The 16,949-nt window shown below is 40.3% G+C and overlaps 1 protein-coding gene across 1 annotated transcript; it reads left to right on the plus strand.

Moving 5' to 3' along the window:
* Nucleotides 1-320: 320 nt before the first annotated feature.
* Nucleotides 321-15,769, plus strand: hlfa (HLF transcription factor, PAR bZIP family member a). Its single transcript, XM_052139812.1, has 4 exons — nucleotides 321-878; nucleotides 2,365-2,694; nucleotides 11,326-11,540; nucleotides 12,868-15,769. Exons 1-4 carry the CDS (start codon nucleotides 764-766, stop codon nucleotides 13,081-13,083), a joined length of 876 nt encoding a protein of 291 aa, XP_051995772.1. The 5' UTR covers nucleotides 321-763; the 3' UTR covers nucleotides 13,084-15,769.
* Nucleotides 15,770-16,949: the final 1,180 nt, after the last annotated feature.

Consider the following 16,949-nt stretch of genomic DNA (forward strand, 5'->3'; position numbering starts at 1 on the left):
CACCATAATAGAAATAGAAAGCTAAGTATAATATTATAGTTATAGAATATAATATTTATTCTGTATAGCATGAAGGATTGTTGCATCCTGTGAAATTAATGAATTTTAATTGATCAATGGACCAAAAAAACTACATCTATTACAGCATTTCAATTAATGTATGCATTTTAATGTTAAAATACAACACAACAATGCAGAATAGATCAGAATATAGTTACATTTACATATTTAACAGATGAACAAAAGCGAATAGAATAAAACAGACCAGAATAGAAATAGTTATAGAATATTACATTGTTCTGTCTAGCACAAAATGTCGCTATTTTGATGCGTGCAACCTTTAATATATAAAATACAGGCATAAACATCATGAATCTGTTGCTGCAGTTACAATGTAACAATCCTCAAACAAAAGTTCTAGCAGAAAGAATAGAAGCGTGCTCGTGCAATAATGTATCAAGTCTCGACGGGAGACCCGCCCCCGCCCGCTCTCATTGGCCAGGATCCGTGTTCATCATCTTGTTCTCTCCATTGACGTCACGGACGTCAGTATTCGCACATGGAATTGCGAATCAGTTGCGCTTTTGCGCTCCAGCCAGCCGAACTCACGGACGCGCGAGACCATCCACCCGCTCACCGGTGACTGCGCACGGGCTGAGGACTCTATCCCAACGGTGTATTGCTGGATTTTAGAATTTTTATAAATTGCCTTTTTCTTTTCTTCACTTCACTTTTCCAGTGTCATTGATTTCTCTTTTGCGCGATGGAGAAGATGTCTCGACCTCTTCCTATAAACTCAACTTTCCTACCTCCGACCCACGGCGTCCTCAAATCCCTGCTGGAGAACCCCATGAAACTGCCCTTTCACCACGATGAAGGTAAGTGAATGGCAGGTTTTGCTGTTGGAGGAGTTTAAAGGGTCTTCTGCATCAGCAGTGGAGTGACAGACGCACCGCGCGCTTTGCATTCGTTATAACCTGCGCGTAAAAGCGCGACATGTCACTGTCTGTCACCCTGTTTCCCCTCACCTTTACCTGTACCTGCTTACGTATGCATGCGGTAATTTAGTTGAACTTTGAATGCCGAATGTGATTTGGGGTGAAAGTTTATGTTTCAGTAATATTTTGATTGCATTTCAGTCATTTTTACGCACAATCCCAAATCCATTCCACGACAAATATGTTCAAAATGCATGATGTTTTTCGTCTAAAATATGGTGTATATCAATGCATCTGTTCACAAAGAACAAAATGAACAGAGACTTTTCGACCAATACCCCGACTTCCATTGGATAGGTGAAGTTCGCAATACTGAAGGTTTTTTACTCAGAGTTCCCATAGAGGACGCACCTGAGCGGCTCTCAGATTGTTTTGCTGATCTGTTTTTCTTTTTCTAAACTTGTCCAAATCACTCATTATTAATCAATAGAAGTGTGATATTACTGTAAGATGCACTTAACAAGGAAATGCATGGGCAGTATGCAAGGTTTTGTGCTGTGTTTTGCAGTGTGCATACTAAATAAGTTGCTTTGGTGTTCCATTTACTCACACTCATGTCGTTCCAAGCACATATTATTTTCTTTCTTTGTTCTGTGGAACACTAAAGATGAAATGTTGAAGAATGGCCACTCTTTTCCATACAAAGAAAGTGAATGTGGACTGGGGCTGTCAAGATCCAAAATGACAATAAAGCCCCATAAAACAGTCCATATGACTCATGCGCTGTGACTTTATCGATTTGTGTGAGGAACAGAATGCAATTTAACTCACACACGAGTGACTGGACTATGTTTATCAAACTTCTATTTTGCCTTTTTGTCGTTTTGATGCTTGACAGTAGAGGTCAACCGATAGTGGATATATCGGTCGATAGTTTTTTAAATCGATTTATAGAATCTAAAAACAATTTGTAAAATAAAAACATTTATTCTTAATTTACTTTGGCGGGCAAAGACAAAGAGTCCAAACTGACTAAAATCACAGATTCAGTTTATTTTTTTATTTTTACTAAAATCTCAATAATAACCAGATAAAATTAATATTTGGTGCATAACAAAGGACTTTTCAGTATAAACAAGCCTGTAACACATCTGGGACTCTTATTTTGAAATGACGAAATTATGAAAAAACGATCTGCAACTATCAAAATACATTTTGGCAGATAACCGATAGTTCAAATAGCAACTATCGGCACCGATTGTTGGGTAACACCGATATATCGGTCCACCTCTACTTTATAGTTGTATCACCATCCACTTGCATTGTAAGAACAACATGGAATGACATGAAAAATCATAAACAAAGACAGAATTTTCATTTTTGGGTGAAATAGCTATTTTCTAACACCTTCATCTTGTTCTTCCAGGTTTTGGGAAAGAGAAAGAAAAAGAGAAGAAATTGGAAGAGGATGGAAACAGTCTCAACACCCCTCAGTCCGCCTTCTTGGGGCCGACTTTGTGGGATAAGACCCTGCCGTACGATGGCGATAACTTACAACTGGAGTACATGGATTTAGAGGAGTTCCTGTCAGAGAACGGAATTCCCGCCAACCCTCAGAGCGAGCAGAGCCAACCTTCCCAACAGCCCCACTCGGCCCCGGGCACACCCTCTGTGGTGGATCTCAGTAACCGTGCAACCACATCGGTTCACTCCGGGATAGTCGCAGAAAACTGCCATCAGAGCCCAAATAGAGGAGGTACTGACCTAAATGCACACAGATTGTGAAGTTTATAGCTCTATGCGTGTCTCTCTAGTTAATCATAAACAAAAAGGCCAATGCCCCAGAGTCAAGACTTGTGTTTACTATCGCTCTGAACATATCTGGCCTCTATATACTGTAGTTACACAAAACTCAAGCTCACGGCATACGCCATGGAGTTATAAGTGGCAGATCATGTAAAGCTGAAGTGTGTAATATCTGCCCCATTAGCGCCAACAATCGGAATCGCCAAAATAACTAGGTAGGTCAAGTTTGTCAATACAAACTTTGATGTTGGCTTGACAAGTTTAAGTAGAAGTTTGATGGTTATACAGACATTACAGTAAGACGAACAGAAAGCTAGTTAGTTAGATAGACAGACTGTCAGATAAATCATCAGATAGAGAGAGAGAGAGAGAGCGAGAGAGTGATTTTCCCCCAGCTGAGCTGCTGGATTAGCCACACCCCCTTTTCCCATAACCCCGCGCTCCAAAGATACCAAATGAGCTTTATTGAGACCGACACAAGCAGAAACGGTTGTCAAAAACAACAGCAGCAAAATAGCGCCCTCACCTGGCAACTGTTATGAACAACATGGCACAAAAATGGCATTAAGCCTCAATCTTTCGCTGCAACTACTATACTATGAGAACGTGCAAAATGATTGACAGGCAGAAACCATCATTGTACGTGAACACATTTTTGTTTAGTCTAGAGATTATTTCATTAATATCTTTCATGGAGCGTTAACAATTTTTTCATTCCTTTCCATTTAAGGATGTTTTCAGACAGGTTTCTTGAACTGTCTATGATTGGGTGGACAAACAGATAGTCCCGCCTAGGGGTGGGTAAATTAAGCAAAAATGTACAATTGCAATATTCTTGAATTTTTGGTCGATAACAATTTTACACATTTTATGTAAAAATGATTGATCGCAGTATAATCGCAAACAGTTTAATTGGTTTTCCATTATCAGGGTAAGGTCATAAACGGCACAAAACTATCAACACTGGCAGATTTTTGCCCATTCCCCCAATTTCACGCTGCATGTAAACACCCATAGCAGCTTATCCAATGTACGCATGACTGTTTACATTTTAAGGTCAAAAACAGAGAATAATCTGATAATTTCAAGTCTCAAATGAAAACGGTTTTCTTGAGTTCTCAAATCATTTTTGTGTTGGGGTGGTTGGGATGCTTAAAAACCTTTTTTGGTTTTGAAAGAGTCGCAATGTTACACTTCTCAGGGAAATCGTTCTACCAAGCTTTGAATATTAAGCTGCGATACGAGAAATTATTTTAACATTGTAGAAAAAAAGACACACTTCAACTTTAAGTGAGAGTTTCTGCTAATGTGGAGTTTGTGCCGTGTGTTTGGTTGAAGTCCATGTAGTCAGGTGCGTTGTCCTCGTAGCTGTGTTCTGTACGCCTTATCACTACTGTCATATAACATTTACTAACCTGGTTTTGCTGCAGACTGTAGAGAAATATCAACAGGCTCTAAAAACCAGGAGTAATTCGTTTGACATTTGATAGTGGCACACAACTACCCAATACATTTCTTATACTGATTCTGATGTTGTTGATGTTTAACAATTTCGATCTTGTAAACTGGAGTTTTGCTGGTTGTGAGGATGGCGATATTTTTGCAAAGGTAAACACGAACAGTTTATATTGGAAAATGCCTGATGCATGCTTTGTTTTTCAAACTAACTCCTGCCGTAATGCACCTGAGGATTCATCAGACGAATCTGTCACGTAGATGACGTTCAGGTGCAAGATTTGCTCCAGGGCTGTGCTCACACACACCTTGTTTACAGATATTTCACACACTTACACCGGCCATCAAATACAAGCCAATAAAGCCCTTTTATCTGCAGAACATATTTATTGTTAACTTGCATAATTTGTTCCGTTTACAAGTATTTACATTGATATGCAGAGCATGTGGTTAATCGATACTGTCTCTTTAAGACTAGCGGCATCAGCCAGTGAGCGCATATAATGAGAGAAGACTTGCGTGGTTTTGTTAGCGCATCCATGTGGGATTAAAATGAAAAAATATATATTTTAATCAAAAATTGACTAAAAAACAGAAAAGGAATTAAAAGAGATATTATTCAATGCCAAGTTAAACCAAACGTTTACTCTCTACATGCAGTGGAAGGACCTCTGTACTAATAACTTCTCCACTATACTGATCAATCATCTGATAATAATCAAATCAATCTTGGGATTTAAGAATCGATATCGAGTGATCCCTTACCCAGCCCAATTTAACGGCATTCACTGTATACTTTCATTATTAATTCAAGAATAATTACGCATATTTGCACTAATCTCCAAACTAATGACTATTTCAATATCTTAATTGACTATTTAATATTCAGGAGATGGTGCGTATGAGATAAGCTGGGTGTGTAATTTAACATTTAACGGTTACGTTTATAAAATCTGTTGAATTTTAGGGATCCAAATTAATCGATGTTATCAAGAGGATCGATACTCATGTAGAAATAGTGATACTAATGTTTTTTTACTAAACTAGTAAAATAATTAGCATTTATAAGATTCAATGTGAAAAAAAGTGACTCCAGTCAGGTCTCCTAAGCAACCAAATTGTGCCAGTTGCTAGGGAGGGTTGAGTCACATGGGGTAACCTCCTTGTGGTGGTGATTAGTGGTTCTCTCAATGGGGTGTGTGGTGAGTTGTGTGTGGATCGTGGAGAGTAGCATGAGCCTCCACATGCTGTGAGTCTCCGCGGTGTCATACACAACGAGTCACGTGATAAGATGCGCGGATTGGCGGTCTCAGAAGCGGCAACTGAGACTTGTCCTCTGCCACCCGGATTGAGGCGAGTAACCGCACCACCACGAGGAACTACTAAGTAGTGGGAATTGGGCATTACAAACTGGGGAGAAAAAGGGGATAAAATAATAATAATAATGAAAATAAGTGTCTTCGCTCATCCCTTGTGAATTTATACCCCCTTCAGTGGAATAAATTGTGAAGTGGCTATAAAGAAATCAAATAAAATGTTTAGAAGTTTGTAGGTTGTCATTATGCGGTCTCACAATCCTCGTTTTGGACATGAATGATCTTTAGTAAACAGTGAGATCTGACCCCGTGAAAGTCCCCTCATGCAGTCTAGCATGTCAGATTTCCCTGTCCTCTAAATAGTCATCTCACACCAGAGGGTATCGAAGCGTGCATGTGCAGTGTTTTGCTTGTTTACATTTCTGTATGTGCGTTAACGTGCCTGCGCGTCTGTCTCAGGGATGTGTGTGTGCGTTCCGTCTGGACGGGCGATTCAGTCTGTCCTCTGAACATTTCAGCTCACGTGTGGTCAGTGCATTTTCCGTGCAAAGCCATGTGATACACACATGCAGCTCAGTGTGCTGTGCAGGGGCAGGGAACAAGAGAGTGTGTGTGTGTGTGTGTGTGTGAGAGAGAGAGTGAATTGTCATGGCATGCAAATCCCCACCCAGCCTTTTTCATTTCATTCCTAGCTGTCTCTTAGGCTCCACCCACTTAGCCCCTCCCACTGGACACGCCCCCTGCCTGCCCGCCCCTCCCACCTCTCTCTCTCTGTCTCTCTTGTTTTGTGTAAGCACAGTATGTTCCCAATGAAACTCAAAGAGTCGTGCCCTTATCACAGCGACCGCTACAACAAATAGTGCATCATCACCTTGCCTGAACCTCAAATACACTCCTTTTAACATACAACAAACAAGCAAATATCAAAAACACATGCATGTGTGGGGAAAGAGACAAACAGATGTTATCACAACAAAGTTTGCGTGTTTTAGGCAGTGGACCTTGCTCGGAGTGTGTGTTTGATCTCTGATGTACTTTTGGCAGTAGATAGAGGAAAATGTGGAAGGGTAAAGTACATTTTGTGGCTTGGAATAACAGAAAGGATTTGAGATATTCAGAGTAGATGCGATAACAGATAGAGTTGGGGTCAAAGGTCAAAAATATTGTAGTTTTGCTGGGTATGTTTGGAAGTAAGCTCATGCTGGTGGATTCAGGAGTTACACTTTTTCAAGGGGCAAAAAACATATTTCTCGATGTACTTTTCTTTTCTTTCGTTTGGAACGTGGAAGTCAACTACACAACGGTGTAAACTTCTATAGCAGTGAACGGGAGACCCAATGGAAAAAATCAATGGTGAATTTCACCATTTCATTCACCGTTGCACATAACTGGTAATCAGAAGGTTGCTGGTTTGATCCCCACAGTCACCACCATTGTGTCCTTGAGTAAGGCACTTAACTCCAGGTTGCTCCGGGGGGATTGTCCCTGTAATAAGTGCACTGTAAGTCACTTTGGATAAAAGCGTCTGCCAAATGCATAAATGTAAATGTAATTTCACCGTTTCTGGGTGCAAAAAAAAAAAACCCTTACACCCGCCCATGAACTAATGTGTACAGTCAAAATCCACAAGCAATTTTCTTCTACCATGGTTGTTTAGTAGACACGCCTCTAAGTCAGAACGTCACGGCTCAAAGAAAATCAAAAGTTTTGAGTTTCCCACAAAAAATTACGACTTTGATTACGACATTAATTTGCGCTCATCTCGTAAATACGATTATCCCGACATGACTTGAACGCACAATGAGCTCATATACAGGGACTCCAGAAAGAGGTTTATCACGAGAAAGCTGCTGGAGATATGTGTTTGTTTATATGCACTGTGTTCGCAGCTTTCTCTTTACTCCCGTACACATGGGATCTGAGGAAGACTTCAGTATTTCATTCTCTGTTGCTTCGCTCTATTTTCAGATATCCAAGAGTTGCTGTGTTTATTTTCTTAACTTGCCATCGTGACCTGCAGCAGAATTGCTCTCCAATAGTGGGGTTTCCTCTTATGGAAAACTCTGGGATTCCCCCACCGTACTTGAGTGCATAAACACAGATGCGAGGGACAGTAGTCGGTATTTTAAATTGGTGCATATAAATGGGTATAGTTTATTGTGTATGTGCTTTTCCCACTGTACTCCCAGAAATCTTTAATTCTTTCCACTGTGTTGACTTGTTGTTTGTGGGCTCCATCCTATGAAGTTAGTTATCCGGTTTGTTCGATGCACTCACTTGGAAAATCCTGTGCTTAAAACCTGCTAATTCGTTTGCATGACCACGTAAGTCACGTTCTCTTGGGGAATCCTGGATGTGTTAAACCGCTTTCTCTTAATCCCTTAAACAATGTAAGGAAAATGGCGTTCTCATTTACATGACGTTTCAGAACACCGCTTTATGCAAAAACAGTTTTCTTAAGTGCATGTGAACGTGGTGCATGAGTTCCCATGAGCAGATATGGCAGTATGTAGGTCGCATAATTCCAGGGATCATGCGGAAGCCGAGCCACTACATTGAGATGAATGGGAATGCTAACGGATGGCTATCATTGACATTTGTTATAAACCAGATTGCGGCGCGGAGGGGGGCGGGGCCGGGCTGGAATGTCGCACGCCCGGTCCCCAATCGGCCTGATGGGGCGCGCGAGGGATTCTCGCCTCCTCCTTGCCCATCTTAACCCCCTTACATTGGTGCCGAAACCCGGGAAGGCGGAGGCGAGAACCGGCTTGTCAATATAAATAATAATTGAATAAAAACTTAAACCAAAACACACAAACATAAACACGGACATGCCCGTAATTCTCTCTCTCTCGAACCGTCATCACCGGCCGCCTTTATCCCTTGCGTGCCCCATCAGGCCGATTGGGGACCGGGCATGCGACATTCCAGCCAGGCCCCGCCCCCCTCCACTCCACACTGATCTTTGAAGCTTTTGTATTTTGTTTTGTAGTGCAATGACTTTAAGATTGACATTCAGATTGACATTGCGCACTGTACGATTTTGGCCACAATTCTGCCATCTGAGACAAATTTTGGGAATCCTAAATGATTTCTCTTGTCGCGGGGCAAAATCTGCAATCTTACAATGTTCAGTGTGACATGTTCACAGACGGTCGATTAGTATCCTTTGCGATGATCTTCAGCCTCCAACGAAATTTGGGCAGTGCTTGAAAATTAGCATTGCTTCCGTATAGTGTGTCTGCAATTAGAACGGCCAGATGAGATATTCCGCTCCTCTCTCGCACCCCAATTCACTTGGAAAGAAACCTGCTCCGTGTTTGCACCATAGCAACATTTGTGCCCAGTTATCACTGTACTCAAGCACTTTCAATGTTTTTATTTATTTTCATTTCATCTAAAAAGTTCAAATACAAGCATAAAATACTTCGAGAGAAGTGTACCACATCAGCAATATGAAAGCATTATTCCCTGAATTAAATAAACACAGAGCTTACAAAACTAAAATAAATGATTGCATTTTCTTTACAACATTATTTTAATTACTATTTACTTTTAATACATTTTCTTTGAACGTCTGTAAACGTCTTTAGTTAAGATTCACACCACTCAAATTTTATTTATAAATAAATAAATACAATAAAATAGAAAGATTCAGAAGTATTTATGGGACGTTTTAATGCAAATCAGCAAATACAGTGCTGATTTCTGTGCTTTTATCGGTTTTGTGAGATAAAATAAAACATTAGGGCATCTTTTTGCTGCATCCTTCCCCAACCATAGACACCGCCCTGTTAAAGGAAGTACCGGCATCCTTTGGCCAGGGTTCATGGGACGGTCACAGTCACATCCCTAAACGCTCTGCCACCATAGGGAGTTAAACCATATAAACACACATACATGTTGATTTCACCATATCTCATAGACGCATGGAAGAAATGATCTCGCCTAACCATATCTGTAACCGTAACCTTAACCTTTCCCCTTTTACAAACCTGTTTATATCAGTAGATAAGAAAAACATGATTTGGACGACTCATGAGCCTTTGCAATAGTGAAGAGCGCTTCAAATGAACACTGATTCACAGTGTGCAAGCACAGCCTTCTGATTGGTCACTATAACTCCGCCCCTCACCTCTGACCATGAGGTCGATTCAGGGCCCCATACAACCCCCAGATTGTCTGATCATATGATTTGGCAGGATTATGTGGAGGTCATATCTGTTATACAGTAATATATCTGGAGAGACTTTAAACACACTTTTTATTTCATGGGATTTCTACTAAACATTATAGTTATGAGTAACTGTTTATGTTCTGTTGCTTTCTGACAGAGTAAGTTATATTTATAAATATTTAATATAACACAATACATCGTTTATTTGTAGTCTGAAAAAAAAATGTTGTCCCCTTGATAGATAGATAGATAGATAGATAGATAGATTGACCAATGGATGGATGGATAGATGGATAGATGGGCGGACAGACAGACAGACAGACAGACAGATAGATAGATAGATAGATAGACAGACAGACAGACGGACGGACGGACGGACGGACGGACGGACGGACGGACGGATAAATAGTTTAATGGATGGATAGATGGGCAGACAGTCAGACAGACAGACAGACAGATAGATAGATAGATAGGCAGACAGACAGATAGATAGATAGACAGACAGACAGATAGATAGACAGACAGACAGACAGACAGACAGACAGATAGATAGACAGATAGATAGACAGATGGACAGATGGATGGACGGATAAATAGTTTAATGGATGGATGGATGGGCAGACAGTCAGACAGACAGACAGACAGATAGATAGATAGACAGACAGACAGATAGATAGATAGACAGACAGACAGACAGACAGACAGACAGATAGATAGATAGACAGATGGACAGATGGATGGACGGATAAATAGTTTAATGGATGGATGGATGGAATATGTGGATGTTATGTGTAGTATGTGTTGTGTTATTGTGTATTTCAGTGTTTCGTTGTGTAGTTGTGTTATCATTCTGCGTTTGAGTGTGTAACGTGTGTAGTATGTGTTTTAGTATGTAGCGTGTAGTTTTGTTAATATAGTGTGTTGTAGTGAGTAGTTGCGTTATTATTGCGTGTGTGGCAGTGTGCCAGCTCTTGGCACATTTGTGCGTCTCTCAACTCTCGATTAATGACCCTTAAATCAGTCAAGAGTTTAACTTGATCCTCTAATCCTGCACTAATGATCACAGTCAGAAACACACAACATGCACATGAACAGAACATTCTTCCTCTCTGGCTGTGTTCAGAAAGGCACACTACAGTGCTACATTTACTGTCTGCAAGAGCATCAGAATATGACAGAAATGGGTTGTATGGAGAATATGATAGTATGCCAACTCAGCCGCTGTCTTCTCTCTGTGTAACATCTGACCTGAGAGAGACAATCACATGATGTTGCATAATCTTGCTGTGGACTGAAGGAGAGTGAGTGTGTGTGTGTGTGTGTGTGTCTGTGTTTGTAAGACAACATTAAGCAGCATGGTTCATGCGCTCTCTGCTGGCCAGAACATGGTAGTGCACATGTACACACAACACACACACACACACACACACACACACACACACACACACAAAATACAAAATAATTATTATTAATTATTAAATGTTCCAGGTGCAATTGTGCATTAATTTGTGCATTTTATTCTTAATGTAAATGCCAACTTTTTATTTTTGTTTTTCACTCAATATTCTGAAAATGCGTCACATTATGGAAGTTAAATGTCTTAAGTGTATGCCACTTGTATGCTCTCTTTCAGCGCTTCCCACTTCACGTGACACACCCAGTCCGATAGATCCAGACTCCATCCAGGTTCCGGTCAGGTACGAGCCCGACCCCGCTGACCTCGCCCTCTCCAGCATCCCGGGTCAAGAGATCTTTGACCCTCGCAAGCGCAAATTCAGCGCAGAGGAGCTCAAACCGCAGCCCATGATCAAGAAGGCACGCAAGATCTTCATTCCAGAAGACTTGAAGGTAAACGCAAACGATTACCCATAAACCAGTTCTAAACTAGCTTTACGTTAAGACCCAGAACAGGTCCCAACACAGTACCAAAACTGTCCATAAGTCAAAAAATAATATATATATATATATATATATATATCCTTAAAATGAATGATGTGTAGGTGTACAGTGTGTGTGACAGCGGTCGTGCATTCATTGTGTACATGTGATGCAAATAGATGTGCTCATTTGGTTGACAGTGAAGCGTCTTGCAGAGAAAGAGAATTATGGGAAAACAGATTCGCATACATTCAAATTGGCGTTTGGGATTTGTAATCGCATACTAACAGGTGGAGATACCTCAAATTCAGAAAGTCCCTTGTGTGTCACGTGACTGTCCGTGGGCTGATGTTATCGTCCATTAATGAATCAAATAAAGGATGATGAATGTCCTGTTCATTTCATTCAGACTTATGGAGTGGTGGTGGTGTAGTGGCTAAAGCACAGGGCTGTTAATCAGAAGCTCACAGGTTCGATCCCCACAGCCACCACCATTGTGTCCTTGAGTAAGACACTTAACTCCAGGTTGCTCCGGGGGGATTGTCCCTGTAATAAGTGCACTGTAAGTTGCTTTGGATAAAAGCATCTGCCAAATGCATAAATGTAAATGTTATTATGTATTGAGCTAACTACACTGAAGCTTTTAAAGTGGACAATCTTCATTTAAATTTAATACGATTTGATTTGATTCCGATTCATTTGGATATGATTCAGTTATAAAGTCCATTTTGCCTACAGATTTCCTGATTTGATTCTGATTCATTTGGATATGATTCAGTTATAATGTCCATTTTGCCTACAGAATTCCTGATTTGATTCTGATTCACAAGCTCTCGATTCATTTAAACTATTTTACGATTTGATTCGATTCATTTGGATATGATTCAGTTATAATGTCCATTTTGCCTACAGATTTCCTGATTCGATTCGATACATTTGGAAATGATTCAGTTATAATGTCCATTTTGCCTACAGAATTCCTGATTGGATTCTGATTCACAAGCTCTTGATTCATTTAAACTATAATATGATTTGTTTTGATTCTGATTAATTTGGTATATTAAATAAACTTTAAAGTAAAAGATCAATCTTGGGATTTAAAAAATCAATATTGATATGGCGATTAATCGGTACATGTGTATTTTTTACCCAACACTATTTAAATTTAAGCGTATTTTGTCTGAATGACTTTAAAAAGGCAGTATTTTGTTTTAATTTTAACGTAAATAGTTTATGGATACGAAAGATGGATCGTTAAATCTCGTACTTAATTGTTTTTCTTTGCATCTGCACGCAGGATGACAAATACTGGGCACGCCGCAGAAAGAATAACTTTGCGGCAAAGCGCTCCCGGGATGCTCGCCGGCTGAAGGAGAACCAGATCGCCATCCGTGCGGGATTCCTGGAGAAAGAGAACACAGCGCTCAGACTGGAAGTGGCCGACCTGCGGAAGGAGCTCGGCCGCTGTAAGAACATTATGGCCAAATACGAGGCGCGGCACAGCCCTATGTGAGCCCCCCCCATCACCCTGAAAAAACCCGCCCACTTCCTTAGGAATAGCCCCGCCCACAACCATCCTCCAGGGACTTCTGTGCGCCTCATTTAGGCGGCCAATGTCTCCTCTTTTCACTTCCTCCCTCTCTCTCTTTCTCTCTCTCTCTTTCTCTACCAAACCCGTTTTGATTTTCTTAGTCGAAATCTTTAGCTGACGATTTATTTTAAATGTGTGTATTAGTGTCTGTCTTTTTCCCCGTATTCCACGCCACTCTTTTTATCAGTCTCCTGTGTTTATTCCTTCACCAACGATGGATTGTTTCTTTTGGAAATGATTCTACATGCCCTTTTATACACCTGCAATATGGACTGAGAATGCTGCTCACCCTCATGCCTGTCAATCAAACGCTCAGCCCATCCCTCTTTTCCCAGAGGCTCCGCCCACTCTCTGTTGCGCACGCTTTCTTCTTTATTCAACAGAAGTTTATTTGGTGTAAATTCATGTATTTTAAGTTGAATAGCCGTACGCACCTTCATTTTTCTTCTGATGTTTGTTTTAGTTTTTCCCGTTATTTGTGAATTTATTTTATTGTCTCTTTTAAAACCAACACCAGCGTTGTCGTTTTGTTTGTCTTCACTACATTGTCCATGGAGCAATAAGTCGAATTCTCTTCAGAGGGCAAACATGTATGAAATGTAAGCTAGATTCCTCTAAAGTTTCCTGTTTGAAAAGCATAGCGCCATTACGTGTGCATCACGTACATCATTTCCGCTGATCCGCGGAAACTTTCCCTCCGAAATGCCGAATGCGTTTAGTCTCGCTCTAACCCCCTGCACTAACGCGTGTTTCACAATCTGACCTGGTGCAATGCTTCTGTAGTACCTACACTATAACCTGCTTGATATATTTATGGACTTTTATTTTGTTGTTTTTTCATTTTCAGAGATATTCAGCTGTTAATAACTACTATGGTTATAGCTGTTCTTATTGTTATGGCTGTATAGTAATTTTCCTGATCAGTTATTGTTTTAATGGATATTTCGGCATGAATATTGTTTCAGAATGTGGCCTCAAGTTAACTGTAAATGGGTATTTTTATTTTTTTCAAATGGATGATTATTCAATCTTTGTTTTTGTTTTTTTTACCCGAAGCATGTTTTTTTTTGTCAGTAAAATAGATATTTGTAGTGATTGCGTGTTCGGCTGTATGACTGCAGTGAATGTGTTTGAAGAGGCGTTTGTTTAGCAGGTGTTGTCTCATATACTGTGGTTGAAACCCAATCAGTTTGTTTACTGCAGACCAAAACATACAGCACACAGAAGATTTATTAATAAAACAGAGTTTTAATGTTTATATATACACACACACACACACACACACACACACACACACACACACACACACACACACTATAAGTTGCGTTTTGTACAGTATTTTTCCTATGTGATACTGTCTGAATATTTTCAAGGCACAACAAATCCATAGTCGTACAAGAGAAATATATGATATTATATAGCTATATATCTATTATTCAGAACTATTTGACATAGTGTTTTGATATATTATGAGGTATATAACAGGGATTGTTATTCAGTCAATTGAAACCCACGATCTTATCTGGGCATTAAAAACCTTCTGCGTCCTTGTATTCAAATAGCCTTTAGTGTTCTGTCTCAGGGAACATTAGCATCCAGACCTCACCTTTCTCTAAATGGAAGGAGCTGCAATACCTCCTTTGACCACACGAGTCAGTATAACTCACACGTAATGCTTTTAATGAGTTTCTGATTTACCAGTATTGCTATTGGTTCTTTGAATGGAAATCTAAAGGCTATGTACTTTCTTGTTGAGTTTTGTTAATGAATGTTTCATGAGGCTGTTCATCGAGCTTTGCTTGGTTTGATTGTTAAAAGTCTTGTTGTCAATGGAGTCACCGGCTATGTTCGGACTAGCATACTAGCATGCAACTTGTACATTATCTGCAGTCAGGGTTGGACTGGGAAGAGAAATCTGCCTGGGATTTTACATGACAACTGGCCCAAAACATGTTGAGCATTTCGGGGCCGACACACCGGCCTGCTCGGTTCTCCCGATGGCCAGTCCGCCCCTTATTGGCCGCAAAGTGCGTCGGCCCACCAAGAAAATGCCCGGTATGCCAGATTACCAGTCCAGCCCTGTCTGCAGTGCGTAGTTGGCACTGCGCATAGTCGGGTTGAAAGTTAAGTCAATTTTTATTTACGAGAAAACCGGACATCTCACTCAAGTATACATGCAACATAGTGAGGTCATGTGGTAACCATGTAGTGTACTACTACAGTAGGAAGTAGTACGCTAGTGTTCTGAGTAATTACTGGTTGTAGAAAAACCTCCGGTTCAAAATCAGTTTTTCTCTATTATATTTAGCTTTCGCTGTATCCACCGGTGACTTCATTGTCAACAATAAAAGTCCTGTCTGCTCTAGTTCAGCCCAAGGTAACGTGCACATAATTGTGCATTTGTTGAGAATAGTTTGGGCAGAAATGGCGCTGATTTGTTTTTGTCCTGTGTTCTTTTTCATTTCCCTTTATTTTCTTGTTTGTTTGTTGCATAAATACAGATGTGAAGACTGTAGTGCGAGCTATGCGTGCATAAAGCCCTGTGTAGTTCACAAGCTGACTGTTTTCTGTCTGTACAAAACTCAAATAAATCCAGGATTAAGCCAAACCACTTCTCTTGAATAATGCCCCAAAACATACCTCCCCGAGGGCGAGAGGAAGAGCCACCATTGTTTTCAGAGTTTCATTGGGTGTTCCTTTCCTTCGCGGACGGGGAAACTATTGCATTTTGAAACATTCAGGGAAGCGTCCCTTGACATGTTTAAGTTTAGTCCTAGATTCCTTTGACAGTCCTATTTAGTCTAAGACCGAAGGAGTAAGGCCAGAAACATACTCTACTTAAAGCGTTCTTGCTTAACTGTGGTGGTAACAAACCTTAGAACTCAAGGAGGCCATAGTTTCCATCAAATGTTTCTGCCATTAATCCAGATGTTATTATTCAGCCAAGTCACCGGTTTAATTTGAACTTACTTGCTCAGCAAGATACTCTTCCAACTCCGTCACGACAGTGGTTCGAGAAAACCATCCGTAGAATATGTACATTTATGCTAATGTCCGCTATCGACCTTACTCACAGCAGCACCATCTTTCATTTTTGGTGGGAATGACAACGAGGTTGTGTGGATGGATGGTCTCTTCAATGGGTTCGATGGAAGTTTATAGTGTTTTTGGATCATTCCGCTGACTAAACATTTCAGTGGACATAATTTGTGGACAATTAGGAGCTTTTTGATATCTTTACACATTGCATTTCATCTAAGAGACGGTAGGTCTATCCCACACAGCCTCCTAGTCATTCCTGTCAAAAGATGGTGCTACTGCGAAGGGTCTATAGCACCCCTAGAGACAAAAGTGCCATCCTTTCTAGCTCACTACATATTACATTACTTGCGGCGTACCTCAGGGGCATGTATTAGGGCCATTACCTTTTCTTTTAAATTTAAGTTATTTAAATCAGCCTGTTCAGATGAGCTATCCCTATATGCGAATGATGCAGCAATTATTGTTTCACAGAAGGATAAGGGGGCCCTTGAGGACAGAATGAGCATAGAGATGCAAAAGATGTCAGCATCATTTTTGGACAACAAACTTTCCTTACACCTGGGTAAAACCGAATTCGTCTTATTTGGCTCAAGAGACAAGGTGAAGTTTTGGTAAAGTTGGGTGATGCCTTAATAGCATCTAAAACAGTTGTAAATTATGTAGGATGTCAAATTGATAATAAATTAACTGGGGAGATTATGGCACTAAAATAAATAAATAAAATCTGTAATATGATCGTCTTGATA

This window comes from Xyrauchen texanus, chromosome 12 (genome assembly GCF_025860055.1).
Source record: "Xyrauchen texanus isolate HMW12.3.18 chromosome 12, RBS_HiC_50CHRs, whole genome shotgun sequence".
Classification (NCBI taxonomy): domain Eukaryota; kingdom Metazoa; phylum Chordata; class Actinopteri; order Cypriniformes; family Catostomidae; genus Xyrauchen; species Xyrauchen texanus.